The following is a 21,681-nucleotide window of genomic DNA, read 5'->3' on the forward strand; positions in this document are numbered from 1 at the left end:
CAGGTTTGGTCTGGATCAACCAAGTCTCCCAAGACTACAGACATTTGTGTTGCTAGAAGCTTGCTGAAAATTTTACAGTCCACGTTTAAAAGCGTTATGGGTCGCCAGTTTTTTAAGTCAATTTTGTCTCCTTTTTTGTGCAATAGAGTAACTATCCCTATTCTGAAACTGTCTGGCATATGGTCTCGACTGGAAAATTCGTTAAAAACAGTAAACAAATTTGGTGCTAAAATATCCCAAAAAGTCCGGTAAAATTCGAGGTTGAGTCCGTCCTCCCCGGGTGATTTGCCTTTTTTCATAGGCTTTATGCAATCATTCAGTTGGTCTTGGGTAAAGTCCGATGTTAAAAAGGGGTCTTGACGCACTGATCTTGAAATATAATCTAATACATGCCCCATTTCATTCTCATGTGTTTCTTTCTTTTCAAATAATTTTTTGTAGTAGTCTTCGACCAATCTGGTTATTTCACTACTTTCCTTTGTTATTTGCCCGTTTTCGTTTTGAAGTTTAAAAAGCCCCTCATTTTTGCTCATAATTTAAAAAAAAAAATAGCGTGTACATTTTTCCCATTCTTCTATTTTTCTTTCTCTGCTTCTTATTATGATGCCTTTGCTCTTTATTTCCGCCAAAGCGTTTAGTTCTTGTTTGGTCTCTTTGATTTCATCATTAAAGTCCATCCCCTTTTCTGTTAGGATGAAATAGCGTTGGAGTCTTCTTTGTAGTCCCGACATGCGTTTCATCTCTTTAAGTTTCTTGTTTTTCCCTGCATTTTTAAAAAAGGTCTGTGTTCGTTTCCTTGTCATTTCCCACCATTGTGCTCGTGAATCATACGAGTCTTAAGGGCCTGCCAGTCTTTGTACAGCTCCCTGTATTGTGCGGCTAGAGCCTCATCCTCCAGCAGGGAGCAGTTTAACTTCCACAAACCCTTCCCAACAGTCATACCTGAAGGAAATGAGAAAGAGCAGGACAGTAGCAAGTGATCCGAAAAAAAAACTGGAATTAATCTTGCATCACTCTGTGCTAAACCCCTTGTAAATATGTAGTCTATTCGAGAGGCTCTGGCATTGTCACTACTGAACCAGGTGAAGCCCTCCTCTCCTGGATGTATGGATTTGAAACAGTCCACCAGTTTAAATGTCCGGCACATGTCTTGTAATAAAGTTGATGTTTTATCTACTATAAACTCCTCATCGGTCCTCTTTCTATCCTTCCTACTTAGGATGCAATTAAAATCTCCTCCCACGATTAGTGGTTGATGGCCTAGCATATGCGACTGAATGTCCTCTAAAAGTTCGTACCTGAGTTGTCTGTCGGCATGGCCGTATATGTTAATGAGGTTAAAATCATTCCCTATATAAGAAAGTCTTGCTAAGATTGCGCGTCCGTCTCTCATCACAGTACTCCCCTTTATGATGAGTTGAGGGTGGTTTATTAAAATGGCTACCCCATCGTTACGGTTTTTATTCGAGCCACTCCATAATGACGGATATGGCCAAATCTCTTCCCACTGTTTATAATTTTTTAGAAAGGGGATGCAGCAGTCCTGTAGTAAAAACACATCTGTTCTGATAGTTTTTAAGAACGATAAAACACTGTGAGCCTTAACCTTTGATCTCACACTTCTCACATTGATAGTAGAGAATGTAATGTTCATAATTGTTGTTAAAGTATTTAAACTAGTTAGACAAAACCGGGGGATCTGAGTCCATTCTTTGGTGATCATCGAGATCATCGAGAGTGTCACCTGTGTCAGACACATCACTTAAGAGTAGTACCTCATTTTGAGACTCACCGGGGAAAACTCTGGAACCCTCTGACTCTCTTTCTGTGGTTCCAGGTCTTCCCCTTTTTTCTGGGCTAGGGGGTGAGCCAGAGGACCTATCAAGGGGTCTCTTACTTCCCTGCCCACAAAGGGTCAGATTTTTTCCCTCCCCGACTTCCTCCGTCTCAACTTCATACAGTTCCCTTGTGGGCTTATTCACCGGCAACCGGCTTTCTTCTAAATCTTTTCTCTTTGTTTCTGTTTTTTTCACCACTCCCAATTTTGTCTTACTTTTACCCCTCTTTCCAGTGCCCGTATGGGTTTTTGGAGAGTCGTTCGCCTTTTCGATTTGTTTGTCTTCTCCAAATCCCGGCAATGGCGTAGCAAACAAATTTGCTAATTTGGACTCTCTTCCAGGCCCTTCCTGATTAATATGTGTTTTTGGAGTGGCAGTTGCCTTTTCTATTTGTTTGTCATGTCCAAATTCAGGTATTTTATGAGAAATCGAATTAGAATTTCCAGGTTCTTCCTGATTCAAATTTGATCCTCTGGTCTCTCCTCCAGGGGTTTTGGTAGGGACATCTGTTTTTTCAATTTGTTTGTCTTGTCCAATTTCTTTGTGCATTTCTTGATCAAATTCATTGGGTATTTCCATAACTTTATTCATTTTGTTCATCTTCATTGGGTATTTCTATAACTTTATTCATTTCTTGTTCATTTTCATTTTGTATTTCCATGACTTTATTAATTTCATTGTCTTTGTTATCTTTATTCATTTCATTGTCTTTGTGACATTTATTCATTTCATTATCTATGTTGTCTGACATCATTTCATTGTCTTTGTTGTCTTTGTTAACTGCCTTCCTAGCTTTCAATTTGTTAGCAAACGAATTCGGGCAGTTTCTATAGAGATGATTCGTTTCTCCACAGAGATTGCATTTTCTGCTATTGATACATTCCTCAAAGGAATGTCCAATTGTTCTGCACTTTCCACAAAAAATTCGATCACATACCTCAGCCAGATGCCCATGCTCACCACATTTGCGACAGAGTTTCGGTTGCCCTTGATAGTGGATAAAGCCACGGTTTTCCCCCAGGAATATAGTCGACGGGAGTTGTTTCAGTCCCTGAAAGCCCTGAGGATCTTGCCGTAAGTGGACGGGTACCCTCCAGGCACCAGTCCAATAGCCTTTCTCATCCCTCACCTTCATAGCCTTGCCTTTTACTGAGCAGTATCTACTCAACCAATAACAGACGTCATCAGCACTGATTATTTCACTAAACATTCTAACAATGACAATCTTGTTAGCATTATCAGTCAGCTTCTCCACTGTAAATCCAGAAAACTGGGACCTCACTCCCTCAAAGCGATTCCAAAACTCTTGATAAAGAGCCGCCGTTTCAAAACTCACATCAAAGCCCTTGCCAGAAGGCATTTTTATGACAGCATGTACCTCCTCCTTTTTAAACTTCAGAATCTTTTCAACAAACTTGTTAATAAAATCCAGCCTTGACATTCCCTCCGAAATTGCCACAACATCTTTGAGCAAGAATCTTACGCAGTTACGTCTCCGCCCGCCGGTATAATGCCCGGCCATGGCAGGACTCGGCTGCTTTACTTCTAACTATGTTAAAATGGCTAGAATTGTAAAATTAATAATTAACAATACTCTTAAAACCGACGCCAATGACAGTATAAACGCATAGAACGAGCAGTGCTAACCTGATGCGTCTACCATCATGCCCTGCCGGTGTCCACGTACATCGACTACAACTTTCGCAATTCAGATGGGGGTTTTGGGGTTTTTAAGGGTTATTGTTCTATCTTCGTTATTCATTATCCATTATCCGTTATCAGTCAGTTCATAATACGCTACAAAGCCTAGGAGCCGGGACACTTACTCTCAGCCAAAAGGCCAAGCTAAGGTCCTAGCCCTAAAGCCTTGCTGCGATCATTGCGAATGCACCGTTCCAGGAGGTACTGCAATACCAGGCCGATGCGTGGAGTGGACAGAGCAAGCTCTTATTCCATCTCCACTGAACACAAAGTTCACAGTTCAAAAATGCTGCTGGAAAATTGAAATTCCCTGCGGGGATAAATAAAGTATCTATCTATCTATCTATCTATCTATCTACTAGCGTGTTGGTACCTTTAAAAGGCACGGTTTGGGATGAAAGTTATATTATTATTATTGAAGCTTTGAAAACTCTTTCGGTGTACCGTCTTTCTCCGTAAATATGTGTAACCATGTATAATATGTATTTGCAACTGTATACTTTTGTAATGTATTTATTTTAGAGATTTATCCTGTTATGTGTTCTATGGGCAAATCAAAAAGAAGGGGCGGAGCAAACGCGGGGTGATGGGAATTGGGGTAAAGCTGAGTTACCGGTAGATCTGTCTGTTGTCGCAGCGGACAATAGTGGATATATATTTTTCCCACCCTTAACTTTGGAAATATACATTTTGATTCCTTAGATTACTTTCAACAGGACCCGGACTTTACAAGTCTGCATCATACGTTAATTACGGCTATCACTTTCCATTTATGGTGCCAACTATTGTTCTAGAATTGTGTACTATCCATGAAGTTACAATCATGGAACTTACAGACTGATCTGGGTTAAACTTGTGATTGTGTTACAAGTAATAATGCGGGCGCACGCTGCTTATACATGGGTGCGGCTTGTGTAAGTGCAAAAGTGGCAAATCCGCCAAAAAGTTGTGGGTGCGGCTTATAATCAGGTGCGCTCTATAGTCCGGGATTTACGGTGTATATATATACATGTGTAAATATATATATTTTTTTTCAGGAAATACTTGGATACACAATGGACACTCAACTAATAGACACCACAGAGCATGCTAAGCCACGCACACCGTAGTATGGTATCCATGTGTCACAAATGGAGAAAATGCCGCCGCCGAAACATCAACAGAAAGCAACTCTTTAGTCGATATTCCTCATTGCATAATCTGAAGAGAAATTATATGGCTATGGTAATTTATCTCAAAAGTCAGTAGATAAGGGTATCAAGTATTATAGGCAGAGTGCTATTCATGGCATCAAACTCTCCAGAGACGCTAACCTTGTAAGGGTGGATGCAAATTGTTGGCTATCGATGAGGAAGTTAGAAGCCCCGTACCAACAACGCATAGAAATAGATTCACATTTGTGAAAGATAGTCGTATTTAGATGATATACAATGAGTGATCCAGTCTATCAAATGTTTGTCTTTTATCAGCATATTTGGTATTGGAGTAATCTAAACGTAATGGAAAGTAATCCAGTTACATGACTGCAATATTATAGTATTCTGGTTATGTTACTAAAAACATTTTTCAAAAGGTAACTAGTATCTGTATTACATTTTGAGTAATCCCCCCAAACCTGTCTATGCTACAATATGCGCTACCTCTTACCGCCTTACTAAAGAGCCAAGCAATGCAAAGACTCAATAAGATGACAGACTCCCTAAACATTTACGGTTAACATAAGTTTTGCAGTCATCCCTTAACTCCATGTCGAAAAACGGTTGCAAAAATCAGTATGCTGTTGTCATGGGAGGTGATGTTTCCAAGAGTACATGACTGCAAGCTGCACTGTCCAACATAAACTGCACTGTCCTGCACCTTCAGTGTCAGTCCCGGAAATCACGTGATACATTACAAAATAAAATTGCAGGGTCACCGTCAGAGTAGCGCCTATTGCACAAGAAATCACGTGATATATTCCGAAATAAAATCGCAAGGGCAATTTCGGCGAAGTCATATCATGTCTATTTGTACAGCCCTTAATCACAGAAAGTCTCAAATAGTTTTACAGACTACCTTTACACCATCCTCTGAATTTAACCATATCGGCTGCAATCTAGATAAAGTTGTTGAACTGGAGAAAGAAAAAATGTCTTTCTGTACCATAACTGCCAAAACTCCACTGTCAGTATCTGACCAAAGATAGTAAAAAAAGGCCTAACTCTTTTACTTGGTGTCATCATTTGACGGGCTTTGGACCCTGGCCTGCTGCCTTTCTTACTGAAAATTCATGGAAAAGTGTAAATATAAGTTGATACATTATAACCCAAGCTCAAAAAAGATTAAAATAAATTATTTCATCAGGGCCCATTGAATGGGTACCGAGACATATGACAGAGCTCAACAATTTTTCAATTTAATCTTGAATCATTTAAAAAACATTTTTAAAATGAAAAAAAAAAAAAGTTTATTTGTTCTGCGCGTGCGAGCTTCAGACAGTAAAAAAACAGTTACGATCCCGAAAAGTGCATCCTTGAGTCCTATGCGTAATTTCAAAATCATTCTAATATTTACAAAAACATCACAATTTTCATAAGAGGATGATTTATAAAATATACCAAAATTAAAAGCTATTTTGTGAAGCAAAAATAGTTTTGTAGACTCCGCCCACCTTCTTTGTCCTTCCGAGTCAAGCTCAGGTTGTTTTCGGCTCCGTGGCGTTCCGCTCCAGCCGTATATTACGTTTGTCTCGTTCAAAGTCTAGCGATACCTTCAAACTCGACTGAAATGTACTGCAGGGGGAAAGGACATTTTAAAGGGGAGCTTCAAGAAGAGACCGAGCGAAAACATCGACGGCCGGACCAAGTTAGCATTAGCAAGCAACTACAAGTTGTGTTGAAAGGAGCAGGTTGGTCCTTTTACTTTTAACAACATCTTTGGCGTCTTCTTTTCTACTCCCAATGTGATTTTACAATATTTCATCCAAATTGAGCTATATAGCTTTATATCATGGATCACCAACGTTCCTCCAGATGAGAGCTACTTTTGTGACGTACTAGTGCAAAGGGCACCTAGTTTGATATGAATTTATGTAAAAACGTATCATGTCATTACTGTGTTGGTACTATGTTATTACCAAGTTGTTATTCAAAGTAGGGTTCAATAGACTCAAGTCAACCACTAAAACACATTTGACTAGAAAATAGCAAAGACCTAGTGTAACCGCGGTATACCTGTCCCACCAAAGATCCACATTCACGCAAGACTGGATGATGAGGCTTTTATTACAGTTGCTGCAATGAGAGACACAAGATATCCACAACATGTGGTTAGCACCTCCGCTGGCTTTCAACATGTTTGCAGCGCGCTGTAGCTGCTAACAATCTCCGCGTTCCGGTTGGCTAAACTAAACCTTGCCCCATACCAGCATGTGGCACTGTTGGACTCGTCATTGCAGGACTGCCTACCTCACATTTGCACAAATATTTTCTTGGACTTGGCTTAAACGTGTCCAGCTACGATTCTTCTTTTGTTGGGTTTGTCCATATTTGGTCTTCCCAAACCTTATTGTCCTGAATTTCCATCATCTTCAAATTTATCTCTTAATTCAGTGTTGCTAACTCCTGTTGGTGGTTCTTTGTTAAACTCTTTCCTCTATGGTCTTCTACTCCGTTTTCATACTTCAAGTAGAATTTCAGAATCGATTTCACTTTTTGAAACTCAAGTCTGGCTGCCATCATTTAGTTCATTTAATTCAGTTCATGACCATGGGTGAGGGTAGGAACATAGAGTGACTGGTAAATACAGTGCATCCGGAAAGTATTCACAGCGCTTCACTTTTTCCACATTTTGTTATGTTACAGCCTCATTCCAAATTGTATTAATTTAATCTCTTATCTCAAAATTCTACAAAAAATACTCCATTATGACAGTGTGAAAAAGTTTTTTTTTACTCTTTTTGAATTTATTAAAAATAGAAAACTAAGAAATCACATTCACATAAGTATTCACAGCCTTTGCTTGATACTTTGTTGATCCACCTTTGGCAGCAAATACAACCTCAAGTCTTTTATAATATGATCCCACAAGTTTAGCACACCTATCTTTAGGCAGTTTTGCCCATTCTTCTTTGCAATAAGTCTCAAGCTCAATCAGGTTGGATGGGAGACGTTTGTGCACAGCCATTTTCAGATCTCTCCAGAGATGTTCGATCGGATTCAAGTCTGGACTCTGGCTGGGCCACTCCAGAACATTCACGGAGTGGTTCTGAAGCTAATCTTTTGAGATCTTGGCTGTGTGCTTTGGGTCGTTGTCCTGCTGAAAAATGAACCTTCGCCCCAGCCTGAGGTCAAGAGCGCTCTGGAGCAGGTTTTCATCCAGGATATCTCTATATATTGCTGCATTCATTTTTCCTTCTATTCTGACTAGTCTGCCAGTTCCTGCTGCTAAAAAACATCCCCACAGCATGATGCTGCCACCACCATGCTTCGCTGTAGGGATGGTATTGGCCAGGTGATGAGCGGTGCCTGGTTTCCTCCGCCTGGCATTCACACCAAAGAGTTCAATCTTTGTCTCAACAGACCAGAGAATTTTGTCTCTCATGGTCTGAGAGTCATTCAGGTGCTTTTTGGAAAATTCCAGATGGGCTTCCATGTTCCTTTTACTAAGGAGTGGCTTTCGTCTGGCCACTCTACCATACAGGCCTGATTGGTGGATTGCTGGAGAGATGGTTGCCCTTCTGGAAGACTCTCCTCTCTTCACAGAGGAACGCTAGAGCTCTGACAGAGTGACCATCGGGTTCTTGGTCACCTCCCTGACTAAGGCCCTTCTTCCCCGATCGCTCAGTTTAGAAGGCTGGCCAGCTCTAGGAAGAGTCCTGGTGGTTCCAAATGTCTTCCATTTTCGAATAATGGACGCCACTGTGCTCATTGGGACCTTCAAAGCAGCAGAAATGTTTCTGTATCCTTCCCCAGATTTGTGCCTCAAGACAATCCTGTCTTGCAGGTCTACAGACAGTTCTTTTGACTTCATGCTTGGTGTTTGTGCTCTGACATGCACACTCAACTTAGGGACCTTATATAGACAGGTGTGTGCCTTTCCAAATCATGTCCAATCAACTGAATATACTGGAGGTGGACTCCAATTAAGCTGTAGAAAGATCTCAAGGATGATCAGTGGAAAAAAGATGCACCTGAGCTCAATTTTGAGCTTCATGGCAAGGGCTCTGAATACTTATGTAAATGTGATTTCTTAGTTTTCTATTTTTAATAAAATCAAAAAAAGTAAAAAAAAAAAAAAACGTTTTCACACTGTCATAATGGAGTATTCTGTGTAAAATTTTGAGATAAGAGATTAAACTAATACAATTTGGAATGAGGCTGTAACATAACAAAATGTGGAAAATGTGAAGCGCTGTGAATACTTTCCGGATGCACTGTAGATAGATAGAGATAGATACTTTATCCATCTCCGAAGGTAAATCGAGAGCTTTGCCTTTCAGCTCAGGTCCTTCTTAACCACGACAGACTGGTACTGGCACCGGTTATACAGGGACCTCACACCTCATAAGACTGTCTGGTTCGCCATACTTCAGAAGAACCCCCAGCAGATGTAAAGAGGTCAGGACCTCTGCTTCTGTTCCAGGAAGGATATTTGTGGTCCCCATATCCTTTCAAATTTTTCAGTTTTGTCTTTTATGATGTACCAAATTTTCTCTACGTGTAGCGTGTCTGTCAGTTCCGTCAGCCATCTTCTCCTTGTGGGCACCTCTTTTCCTTTACAACACAATAATATGAGTTTTTTTGCTGTAACGATTCTGTAGGAAATGAGCTGTTGTTGCACCACTGTTAATGCATAGGATACTTTTGATATTCCAAAGATTATCATATGCGGTTCAGGTTCTATCTGCCTGCCGAATATTCTTAAGAAAAGATTAAAAATATCAACCCAAAAAATGTATTACAAAGTGCGAAGCTGTGCAACAGGTCGGCCTCGATAGACTCACATTTCTCACACATGGGAGACATTTCAGGAAAGATACTATGTAGTCTTACTTTGGGCGTAATGAATTCTGTGGGCAACCTTAAATTGAATTAGACGGTGCCTAGCATTTAAGGAGCAGATTTGAATATGTTCCAGGCTGGCTAGACATGTTTGGCTCAGAAATACCTTGCAATTTGTCACATAGGAAAGTCATTGAATGGTCACCTGCGCTAGACAGCCATCCAATTGATCAGGGTTTGCATTTTTGGATCCAGTCAGGTATGTATTCAGATTCAGGAATCGGTGAGTCCATGGTAGGTCATATTTTTCCTGAAGTTGTTCAAATGATGCAAAGAGCCCTCTATGAAAAGGTCCCCATTTCCTTCCAACTGTTAAAAAAGCCATCCATATTAGAGTTGGGAAAATAATGGATTCGATGCAATAGGTAAAATAAAAAAAAACTATCTTCCTATTTGCTTCCATATCTTTTTTGTGTTTATATAATTGGATTTTGCCCAAAGGTATATTTACCAATCTCCACAAGAGAGAGTATAACTGCTCCAATCGCATAGGGCTGACAGTCTTCCCTCTTCATCCTCAGCCAGCAGGACGACATTGAAGTGTCATCCAGCCATGCTGAGTCCGAGCAAAGGCCTGCTGCAGTAACCCATGAATTTGGACAAAGCAAGTCCGCCATCCATCTTAGATTACATAGATGATCTTTTTTAATCCTACGTGATTTAGGATTATAAATGTATAATGTATAATAGGATAGTTGCATCTAATTTTATGAATAAGCTTTTACTGATGATATTGGTATGTTCTGTAGGAGATATGAGAATCAAGGAAGATTATCTTAATTGCATTAACTCCACCTAATTACGAGATTGGCTAATTACGAGTTTTCCAAAATTTTATACGGTTTTTAAGTTTCTCCATTAAGGGAGTAAAGTTTGTGTCAAACAAAGCTTAATATTTTTGGGTGATCACAATCCCTAAATATGAAAAAAATTCCACAGTTAACTTAAAGGGGAATCGTCTTATCAAACCTTCATCAGTAACTTATTGGCTTGATCTCACTCTTAGTCAAATTAATTGTATAAACTAATAATGTTACAAACAAATCAATTCTATCCATCTACCATGGTCATATCCCTCAAGAGGGGTGACTGACAGCAAGACACACACATACAATAACAAAGAAAATAAAAGGGAAATAAATAGCAAAAAAAAAAAACACACAAAATATTTTGGACCATGACCAACCCAATTGCCCAAACAAGTTAGGCATCTCGGCACCCAAGTTGGTCATGCTTTCGTCCCGCCAGATGAAATGGAACACCAGAAAGCGGCCATGACACTCGGGTCAGGGTGACACAACACACAGTTTTGTTCAACAGCAGGGCCCGACAGCTTTCACTAGTTTACCCCTGCCACATCATACGGGTGCCCTGCCCATCCTTAAGAACGCGTCCACAATCCCACTATCCTTTCACAACACCTCTCCACTCCTTTCTATCACCAACAAGAGCTCTAGCTTCCATTATATTTAGACCTCTTTCCTGAAGTGCACTCATAACACCATCCATCCACGTCAATCGCGTCCTTCCTCTTGGTCTCCTTCCATTTACTTCTGCTCTGTAGATCTTCTTCAACATTCGCTCCTTATCCGTCCTCTCCATATGTCCAAACCAACCGAGTCTCTCCTATCAACACGCTTGCTCAGTTCCACGACTAATCCAGTTCTGTCTCTCACAATTTCATTTCTCAGTCTATCCAATCTTGTCACTCCTAACATAGTCCTCAAACACTTCATCTCAAAAACATTCATCTTCCTTCTTAAATCTGCGTTCAGGCTCCAAGTCTCTGCACTATACAAGACAGTCGGCACAATCACACTCTCATACAGTCCCCTCTTAACATCCATACTCATACTCTTGTTGTTCATCACTCTCCTCAGAGCACCCAAAACCTTGCTTCCTTGATTCACTCTGTGCAATACCTCGCACTCCATTCCACCTACTGCAGCCACATCACAACCCAAGTACCTAAAGCTTTGAACTTCTTCCAGCACCTGTCCATGCAACCTGATTTCTAACGTCATGCCCACTCCATCACTTGAACACTTCATCACCTTACTCTTCCCAACATTGACACATAACTTACGCCTATCACATACTCTTCCAAACTCCGTTACCAACCTTCTCAATGTTTCCTCGGAATCAGCCATAAGCGCTGTGTCATCTGCAAACAACAACTGACTTACCTGCCTCACTGTTCCACTGTTGTCCATCATGTCTACACCTCTGCCAAATACTCTTGCATTCACCTCTCTCACCACACCATCCATGTACACATTAAACAGCCATGGTGACATCACACACCCCTGTCTCACACCAGTCAACACAGGGAACCACTCACTTGTCTCACTCTCTACTCTTACACATGCTCTGCTGTTCATATAAAAACTCTTCAATGCTTCCAAGAAATTTCCACCCACTCCATACATCACCAGCACTTGCCACAACACCTCTCTATCAACTCTGTCATACACCTTTTCCAAGTCGATGAAAGCCAAATAAACATCCTTACCTTTTGCAAAATATTTCTCACACACCTGTCGTACTGCAAACACCTGATCCACACATCCTCTTTCTTTCCGGAAACCACTCTGCTCCTCCATCACCACCTCATTCGTTCTTTCTCTCACTCTCTTAATCAAGACTCTTCCATACAGTTTACCCGGCACAGACAACAAACTGATAATTGCTACATTCATACTTATAACCTTTACCCTTATACAATGGCACCACACATGCACTACACCAATCAACAGGAACCACACCACTTAAAAAGCATACATTCAACAAGCGTACTAACCAGTCAATCATAGCTGTGCCACCTTTTTTCAGGCATTCAGCAGAACAACCATCCAACCCAGGTGCCTTCCCCCCTTTCATTTCTTTCACTGCCTCTTGCACCTCCCATGTTTCCACAGGCTTCACATTTAAATCACCCAACACGGGCATTCTCTCCATACCACCGATTGCCTCGACTCTCACTTCTCTCCCATCCTCCACATTTAGCAACTCCTCAAAATACTCTGCCCATCTCATCCTGACTGCACTACGCTAACCAGCAATCTACCATCCTTATCTTTCACTTTCTCTTCCTTTCCAGACTCACTGTTTCTTACTCTTTTCACTTCTTTCCAGAACACTTTTCTCCTTTCCTCAAAGTTCACTCCTATCTTTCGACACCATTCATCATTTGCTTTCCTTTTCGCTGCTTCCACTGCCACTTTTACCAAACTTTTCTTCACCTTATATCTTTCATACGCACCGCCACTCTTATCTTGCAGCCACTCCTCAAAGGCACGTCTCTTTTCTGTCACATTCTCTGATACCTCATCATTCCACCATTCACTTCCTTTCCTAATACCTCGACCAACTTTTCTCATTCCACACACCTCTTTTGCACTCCTCAACACTGCCTCTTTAAAACACTTCCATTCAATTTCCACACTCTCCATTTCTCTTCTACTAACTCGTTCATACTCTTCCTTTATCCTCTCTTTAAACTCTTTCCTTTTCTGCCTTATTCAACTCTCACATTTTCACCTCTTTTCTCACACTCTTCTTATAACTAGCCCTCCACGATCCATCTATTCTCAGTTTTCCTTCCACATAAAAATGATCAGACATACCACTCATTTCACCTCTGTAAACATGCACATCCAACAATCTACTTAACATCCCTTTCTTAACCACTACATAATCCATCAGTGCTCTGTCCACCAACTTTCCACTATCCACTCTGACAAAGGTATACTTATTCACGTCCCTCTTTTTAAACAATGTATTTCCAATCACCAACTCATTTTCCACACATAACTCAATCAATTTCTTCCCACTCTCTTTTCTTCCTGGTACTCCATATACACCAATCACATTTTCAACCGTTTCATCACCCACTCTAGAATTCAGGTCACCTAGTATTACCACTTTCCACCCTTCTTTCGCACTTGCCACACAAGTCCTTCCAGAACTCCTCTCCTCAGCGCTTCTCTCTGAACCAGGTCCATATGCACTTATAAACATCCATACTTCTACACCCCACTTCAACCTCACCCACATCAATCTGGAAGATATCTCTTTCCACTCCATCAGTTTTTCCTTTGCTTTCTCTTTTACAAGCACAGCCACTCCTTCTCTAGCATGTCCACCTGCAACTCCAGACCTTCTACCATACATACCTCCAAGCTGTAATTCACCCTTTCCTTTCATCTTTGTTTCACTCAAAGCTAACACATCAACCTTCCTTTTAGTCATCATCTTTCCGATATCCTCTTTCTTCCACTCAGTCGCTTTACTTCCACATCCTCTCACATTTAATGACGCTATAACTAGGGTTTGTGAGACCTTACGGTCACCCAGCCCCCTTTCTTTGCCTTGCTGTCTCTTAGGGAGTAGAGATAGAGAAGAGAGGATCCCCAGTCCCCTCGCTCCCTCCACTTTAGTCGCCTCTTACGACACACAGCGGACCATGGTGGGAGAATTCTCTTACCTCTCACAAGGCAAAATCAATTAGTTCCAAAATATGTGGGATTGTAGTTTCTGGTCGGGTTACATACAGAAGAATGTCATCTGTGTACAAGGGAAAACCTTTTCTGTATTAAGTATTTTCTGTGTTAAGCCATGTATGGCAGGGTCTTCTCTAATTGTTGGTGCGAGGGGCTCCAGAGCTAAAGCAAACCACTAAGGGCTCAATACACATCCCTGTTTGCAACCCCTACCTAGCATGAACAACGTTGTCTGATTGGTCACTATCCTGGCAGAGGGATTGCTGAAGAATAGCCTAATCCAAGCGATGAACCCGTCTCCAATCCCAAATTTTCCCAAAACTGAAAATAAGTAAGAAAATTCTACCTGGTCGAAAACATTTTACACATCTAGGCTCATCACAAGGTCTTCCCCAAAGCCTCTGGGGGTGCATGACATTAAAAAGGCGTCTATGATTGTGAAATGGGTTTCGTTTTGGGATAAAACCTGATTGGTCTGGGTGCACCATTTTGCTCTTACAGACAATAAGCCGCCTTGCCAAGGTTTTAAGCTTGAATCTTCTGATCCGTATTTAAAAGGGAAATTGGCCTATTCGTCTCTATCCTTCTTGGGGATCAAGGTGATAATGGCTTCATTCAAGGTGGGTGGTAGGGTGCTATCTTTCATAGCTTTGTTATACATTTTATGCAGGTAGGGAGCCAAAGTTCTACTAAATTGTTTATACAACTCATTACTCAGACCATCAGGGCCAGGGCCTTATCCATTTTTAAGTGATTTAATACAGTAGAATCCATGATGTCTGCACACGTATTTTTTTGCATCCAGTCTCTCCCTATCAGACTGGTCAAGCTCTGGTAAACTACATGAACCTAAAAATGTTTGCATTACTCCTGGCTTCTGCAGTACTCTAAGAAGAGTACAGCCTTTTGGAGAAACTTTTGAATTCTCTATAAATATCTTCATGTTGAGTGTGGAGAACACCGAAGTCAGATCTTATTTTGTGTATAGTTTGGTACTTTCCAATTTGGATAATTGTCCTGCTAGCAATTTTTCTGGTTTATCACCAAATTGAAAATATTTTTGTTTCACATGCAGAAAAGCTCTACTTATTTGGTCAGATAATAAATGGTTAAGTTTAATTTTAAGGCTCAAATCCAGTTATATTTTTTAGTTGATGGGTTTTGAGCGCTATCCAAATCTAATCGTCTTATTTCTTCTTCCAGCTCTGTTTTTTTCCTGTTGTGTTTTTTTGGCACTGAATTGATATGATACTATGCACCCTCTCAAAAAAGCCTTAAAAGTCTCCCATAATAACACGGACGAGATGTCATCCTTATCGTTAGTATTGAAAAACAAGGCAATATTCCCTTCCAAGCATTCACACAACTTTTTGTTGTCAAGTAGCTGAGGGTTAAACCTCCAATTATATTGTGGTGTAGTAATTTTATCCATTTTCAAAGTAAAGGAGACAGGTCCATGGTCAGATATTATGGTATTATGATATTTAGGATTAGAGTCATATGGTAGCAGTTTTCCATCCACCAAGACATGGTCAATTTGGCTATACATATTGTAGACCCTTCAGTGAAAGGAATACTCTCGGCCTTTTGGATTAAGTAATTCCAGAGGTCTACTATTTTCATGTTATCAATTTATGTTTTCATCAGGTTACCAGATTTCGATGAGGTTACTTTTTGAACGTTTGCTTTATCCAAAAGGGTCTCAAAAACAAAATTGAGCTCAGATCCAATTATTAGGTTGGTGCTTGAAATATTTGGTATTAAACTTAAAACTTTCCTAAAAAATTCAGTGTCATCATAATTTGACCCAAAAATATTCAATAGTGTTAAATGGACAGAATGCAATTCTCCCTGGACCATCACGTAGCGTCCATTCTTGTCTGATTTTGTTGATAAATGTTTAAAAGCCACTCCATTTCAAATCAAGATTGCTGTTCCTTTAGCTCTGAATGAGAATTTTGAGTGGCATATTTGACTTCTCGCCTATATCTCAATTTCCCATGCTCATCGTTTATCAAATATAGCTCCTGCAGTTCTCTTATACCTAGCCACTCCTTTGCACATCCGTTCTCCTCTGCACTATTGTATTCCAGTGTTATTGTTATTGTATAGTGACTTGTTTACTGCCCATTTTGCACATCTGGTTAGCTGCTCCTCTTGCACTCTTTGCACTACTGTATAATAATAATAATAATAATTTTCTTTGTATTGTCATTCTTTGTAAAGAACGAAATGTCCTGACCCGTTGTAGCTATAATTATTTAGCATATTATTAGTACTTCAATACTCTAACGCAGTACAACATTTATTTATATCTGTACATTCAAGGAAACTGTGCGGGTCAGATGTATCAACATTTTCTTATGTATACACGTGTACAAGAATGACAATAAAGTATATCTGAATCTGCAGGAATATTATATCCGCCTGTAGGTTTTTCAATGTTGGTGTTATGAGTGCACTGCAGGAAAGAGGTCTAAATCTAGTGAAAGCTAGACCTATTGTTGGTGATAGGAATGAGTGGGTTGTTTGGGCGCGTTCTAAGTGTATGATGTGGCAGGGGTAAACCAGTGAAAGCTGTCGGGCCCTGCTGTTGAACAAAAGAGTGTGTTGTGTCACCCTGACCCGAGTGACATGGCCGCTTTCTTGTGTCCCGTTTCATCTGGAGGGACGAAAGCATGACCAACTTAGGTGCCGAGGTGCCTAACTTGTTTGGGCATTTGGATTGGCTATGGTCCAAAAATTGTATGTGGGTTTTTTTTTTGATATTTTTTCCCTTTTATTTTCTTTGTTGTTGTATGTGTTTGTCTTGCTGTCGGTCACCCCTCTTGAGGCATATGACCAAGGTAGATAGATAGGTTTTTCAAATGGGAAAGCACCTTACCTCTTTTTGTTTGATTGTTGATACCATTGACATTCCATGAACAAAACAAGACTTATCCTGCATCAACGAATTGAAGAAAGGTTATTGATATCCGGGTTCTATGGCCCACCCTATATGGACTGAACATTAAGTAGCGCTCTATTCCACCCCATACCCCTTTAAGACCTAAGCTAAGAAATAGAAAACAAAATAAATACAAAGAACCTGAAAAAACATGATTGGCAGAATCTTAATCATTGCTTCCTATAGAAACCTGTCTTTAACCCTATCGCTTAGGGGGAGACTCCCAGTACAAATGAAAAGTTTGTCATTAAAGATAAATGAAAAATCTTATGGTTCAGGCCCACCTTCCCATAAACCACAGGCTCTTATTAATCCTTTTGTATAATAACTAAGCATTCTCAACCCCTCACTGCACACAAAGTCACGTGCAGTGTTTCAAGACGGGCATAGCCACAAAAAGAAAAAGATACATAAATATATATCTAAATATATATAGTCATCATTAATGCCAAATATGTATGTGCATGTATGTATGTTTATATATTATATATATACATGCACAAACATATACACACACAAGCTGCATCAGAATTTAAAAAGGAGGTAGTCAACTTGACAGAGAGCCCATGTGCATGTCTTTTCTCAATGTTCGAAGTCTTACTTACGCCACACTGAGTCTGTTGAAAACGATGGGGAGAGAAACAACAGGAAATAAATCCTGTCAATTAAACATATTTATCCAGTTGGAAAGTGTTGGTCATAGAATATTGGGCTGCTTCTGCTTACTTAAAGAGGTAAGTATGATCCCCATGCTCCACCCGAAGCAACGCAGGGTGGACGAGGTAACATTTAATCTTCCTCTGGTACGGTCGGGATTTCACCTCTCTAAAGGAGGTGCGTTGCTTGGAAGTATATTGGCTGTCATCTGTTAAAAAACGGACCTACACTCCGTGACATGAATTGTGTAGCATTTTGTCCACCCGCCTCTAGGTACTTCTCGTCGATATTGGTCACCCTCAAGTTGAATCTCCTTCCACGGTCCTCAGCGTCAACACCGTGCTCGCGCAGTGTTTTATTTTCCGGCATTAAGCACCTCACAGGTTGCCTCCAAAGACGCTATCTTTTCGCTGTAAGAGTTAAGCCCTTTCTCGAGGTGCTTGATGCGCTTCTCGTGATCCACTTGGTTATGCCTTTTGGATTGAATGCAAACATTGAGAGGGCTTTCATAGAATCGTCTTTCTTGTCATTGATAACAAAGTAGTGTACATGACAACACAGTTCTGCCTGGCACTCCAATTAAACATGAAATAAGACTTTTGGGAGGAAAAAAACCAAAACACCATATTCCTGTAAAGCGTTTTATAGTCATTTAAATTATTTTTGCAAATATGCCTGAAGGATTTTTGTTGTGATGCATTTGCTGTTAAAAAATACATTTTTCTTGTGTGTAGAGATTTTACAAAACCTTTTGTGTCTTGTGTCCTGCAGACATCAGTTAAGAGCATCTTCTTCCTTGGCAACAGGAGACAAAGTTGTCTGGCATCAAAAAAGAGGAAAATGAGATTTTAGAGACAGTTGACGTCAAAAAGGAGGATGAAGTTTTGGAGTTTGATCATGATGAAATGGAAGAGGACAAATTTGAGCCTATTGTAATTAAAAAGGAGGAAGATTTAAGAGAGTTTCCTGTGATTGAGGCCTGTTTAACCCCGAAACAAGAAGACGGAAATGAAAAGAACAAGGAGAAAATGTCTCAAGGCACAATCTCCTGTCAACATGTTACAACTGTTGATGACAATACATCAAACTCAGCAAAAAATATTAGCAACAAACAGTCAGAAGGTGATAATACTTATCACAAATTTTTGCACTGTGGGAAAACATTTCGATCCAAATCTTATTTGAATTCACATGTCATTTTACATGCGGGTGACAAATATTTTGCCTGCTCAGTTTGTGGTCTAAACTTTACCCGCAAATCACACTTACTAATTCACGTCAGAACCCACACAGGTGAAAAACCTTTTGCCTGCTCAGTTTGCGGTCAAAGATTCAGCCGGAAATCAGACTTAAAAATCCACACAAGAACCCACACTGGTGAAAAACCCTTTCTATGCTCAGTTTGTGGTCAAAAATTCAGCCTGAAATCCAACTTAAAAATCCACACGAGAACCCACACTGGTGAAAAACCCTTTGCTTGCTCAGTATGTGGTAAAAAATTCACCCACAAATCCCACTTAAAAAGGCACACAAGAACACACACTGGTGAAAAACCTTTTGCCTGCTCAGTTTGCAGTAAAACATTTTCAGATGGTGGGGATTTAATGAGACACACAAGAAGCCACACTGGTGAAAAATCATTTGCCTGTTTAGTATGTGGTCAAAATTTCACAGAGAGTGAGAGCTTAAAAAGACACGCAAGAATCCATACTGGTGAGAAACCCTTTGCATGCTCAGTTTGTGGTCAAACATTTACCCAGAGAGGTACCTTAAAAATCCACACAACAATCCACACCAGTGAAAAACATTATATTTGCTCTGTTTGCGGTCAAAGATTCCGCCATAAAGGAAGCTTGAAAAGACACCTAAAAACCCACTGTGATAAGAAACAATATTCTTGTTCAGTTTGTGGTCAAACAATCTCTACTCAAGTCAAAGTTCAGGATCACAAGTGTGTTGGTGAGAACAGCAGTCATCTCTCTGTTTGATATGAGCTCATTGTTTGCATTTAAAAAAACACTGAATTAATTCATTTGTCTACTCTTGACTTGAGTGATATGTATAAACTCAGCCCTTTTTATTGTTGTTCTCGTTATGAAAATGTTTTTTTTTTTTAAATGCACAAGTCTTGCAGCTTGTTTCCTTTTTCGATTCATTAAATGAAACTAAATGATGAATATCAATACAGTAATTACTATGATATAGTATACATTTCCTGTTGACTTAAACTAGTTAGCCTCTTTACAGGGTGGTTGTGTCACCCTGACCCGAGTGACATGGCCGCTTTCTTGTGGAAAAATAATTATTCCAGGTTAACTGAATTAGCGCATCTTGATCTAGTCTGGCTTTATAGGTTGCACGTTTGCCAAGTCAGGGTGAAAAGAAGCAGCTATCTCAAGCCACCTTTATATCTCATCTCATCTCATTAGCTGCACCGCTTATCCTCAGTAGGGTCGCGGGGCCACCTTTATATAGTTGGGATAAATGTATGTTGCGAAAAATGCACTGACACCTCAAATACAAACCCCTGGATGCATTTTAGAATCACGCATCTGAAAATGGAAAAGTGTACCCCATGGTCTTTTCCAGTCGCTGAACATCAATTCCTGATAGTGAGGATGAATTCAAACAAGATAAGAATTATATCCCTGTTTAATCCCTCATATATATCTTGGTTCAATCCCTTGTATGGGTTTTGTGCAATACCCCCTCCCCCGTTTAAAAAAAATCTCATTCTCATTGTATGACTTTACCATTTATAAATATATCTTTAATCAAAGCATACTTATACTAGGATTTCATTATTTGCATCACATGTAAGCATATTTGAAATGTGAATTTGTTGGTGGATATTTTTTGTACATTGTTCTATAGACGAGTTGTTTTTTTTTCTACAGAATGCGATTTTCAGTGATTCAAAAACGTCATAAATTTAGATTTGATCAATAATCAAAGCATCTTAAGTTAATTCCAAGTGTCCAAAGTTTTAAGGAGACAAGAGATGAACTATCTTTTCCCATCAGCCCTTGTTGGGTTTCTATTTCACTGATCTCATCCTCTTTTTTTGTATTGATCTGACTGCATTTGATTTGGTCTCGTTAAACTGTGATTCTGTCATTTATGTTTTTATTTTTTGCAATTTGTAAATAACGTATGGTGTCTGCTGTGTGATTGTCATGAAAGTATTCAGACTTGAGTCATTATGTCGCTGTCTCATCAACAAATAGAAACCATTTCTTTACTTTTATTTACAATAAATAGTTGCTTTCATCACTGTCTTGTCTTTTTTTCTTAGATTGAACTGTAATATTGTCATTTAAGTTTTTGTGATCATCTTGTGAAATAACGATAAGAAACATCAACCCTGCGTGTGGCAACCAAGTCATTACAAACATGTCCAAAACCTGATATCCGGTAACACTAGTTCTTCAAATGCTAATGAAGTGACCACTGCACTATTTGAAGGGTTGCACAGCTCACACACGTTAGTTGTTTTTTTCAACAACTATTACATGAGATTTCTTGTCTTTTTAAAAGAGTATCTTTTGTGACATAATACTAACATTTTATGGATTTTTTTTAGTTGGTTGCACAATACATAATTGTATTTAATCACGTTTTTAGTGGAAGTATGCTGTTGGCAAAGATATTGACTAAGACCCAATCCCATTCCTCTCACTTGGCCCTGAGAACCCTCCAGTGAGGTCCCTCCATAGGGAAGTCCCCTCAGTGAGTGGAGTTCAAAGTGAAGATTGTCCCATAAGAAATTGGACGGGACTTGCAAGGTTCCACCCCAGTCCAGTTGATGGCCGTAACACGAATTGGCTGGTTACAAAAAAAAATCTTCCTCAGCCCATCCCGATTTGGGAATATCTGCTCCAATTTGCAAAAGCAAGGTCACAATAATTGAATAAATATGAACATTCTTGTACCAGTGAAGCTTTTGGGATTGCGTCATCCGGACAAGGCCAAGCTGATTGAAAAGGTGTCACGAA

The 21,681-nt window shown here is 39.8% G+C and overlaps 1 protein-coding gene, 1 long non-coding RNA gene and 1 pseudogene across 4 annotated transcripts in view; 1 reads left to right on the plus strand and 2 right to left on the minus strand.

Moving 5' to 3' along the window:
* Nucleotides 1-6,565, minus strand: part of LOC148345283 (uncharacterized) — a 20,994-nt gene extending 14,429 nt beyond the window's left edge. Inside the window, exon 1 of the long non-coding RNA XR_015848720.1 lies at nt 6,190-6,565. This is a non-coding gene — a long non-coding RNA (uncharacterized LOC148345283). The remainder of the gene's footprint in view (nt 1-6,189) is intronic.
* Nucleotides 3,726-3,810, minus strand: LOC148345285 (U2 spliceosomal RNA; annotated as a pseudogene).
* LOC148345286 (uncharacterized) lies at nt 6,181-20,956 on the plus strand. Of its 3 annotated transcripts, none has more exons than XM_088325911.1 (3): nt 6,181-6,426; nt 9,019-9,136; nt 18,458-20,956. In XM_088325911.1, exon 3 carries the CDS (start codon nt 18,592-18,594, stop codon nt 19,672-19,674), a length of 1,083 nt encoding a protein of 360 aa, XP_088182037.1. In that variant the 5' UTR covers nt 6,181-6,426; nt 9,019-9,136; nt 18,458-18,591; the 3' UTR covers nt 19,675-20,956. The 3 variants fall into 3 exon arrangements, with proteins under 3 accessions (XP_088182037.1, XP_088182036.1, XP_088182035.1); XM_088325910.1 differs by lacking the exon at nt 9,019-9,136 and adding an exon at nt 9,706-9,779; XM_088325909.1 differs by lacking the exon at nt 9,019-9,136.
* The last annotated feature ends 725 nt before the right edge of the window (nt 20,957-21,681 follow it).

The sequence above is a fragment of the Urocampus carinirostris genome, unplaced genomic scaffold (genome assembly GCF_059441175.1).
Source record: "Urocampus carinirostris isolate Australia breed hairy pipefish unplaced genomic scaffold, RoL_Ucar_1.0 HiC_scaffold_59, whole genome shotgun sequence".
Lineage (NCBI taxonomy): Eukaryota > Metazoa > Chordata > Actinopteri > Syngnathiformes > Syngnathidae > Urocampus > Urocampus carinirostris.

Coding starts and splice junctions, on each gene's coding strand:
- LOC148345286 (XM_088325911.1), top strand. CDS start 18,592: ATGGAAGAGGACAAATTTGAGCCTATTGTAATTAAAAAGGAGGAAGAT.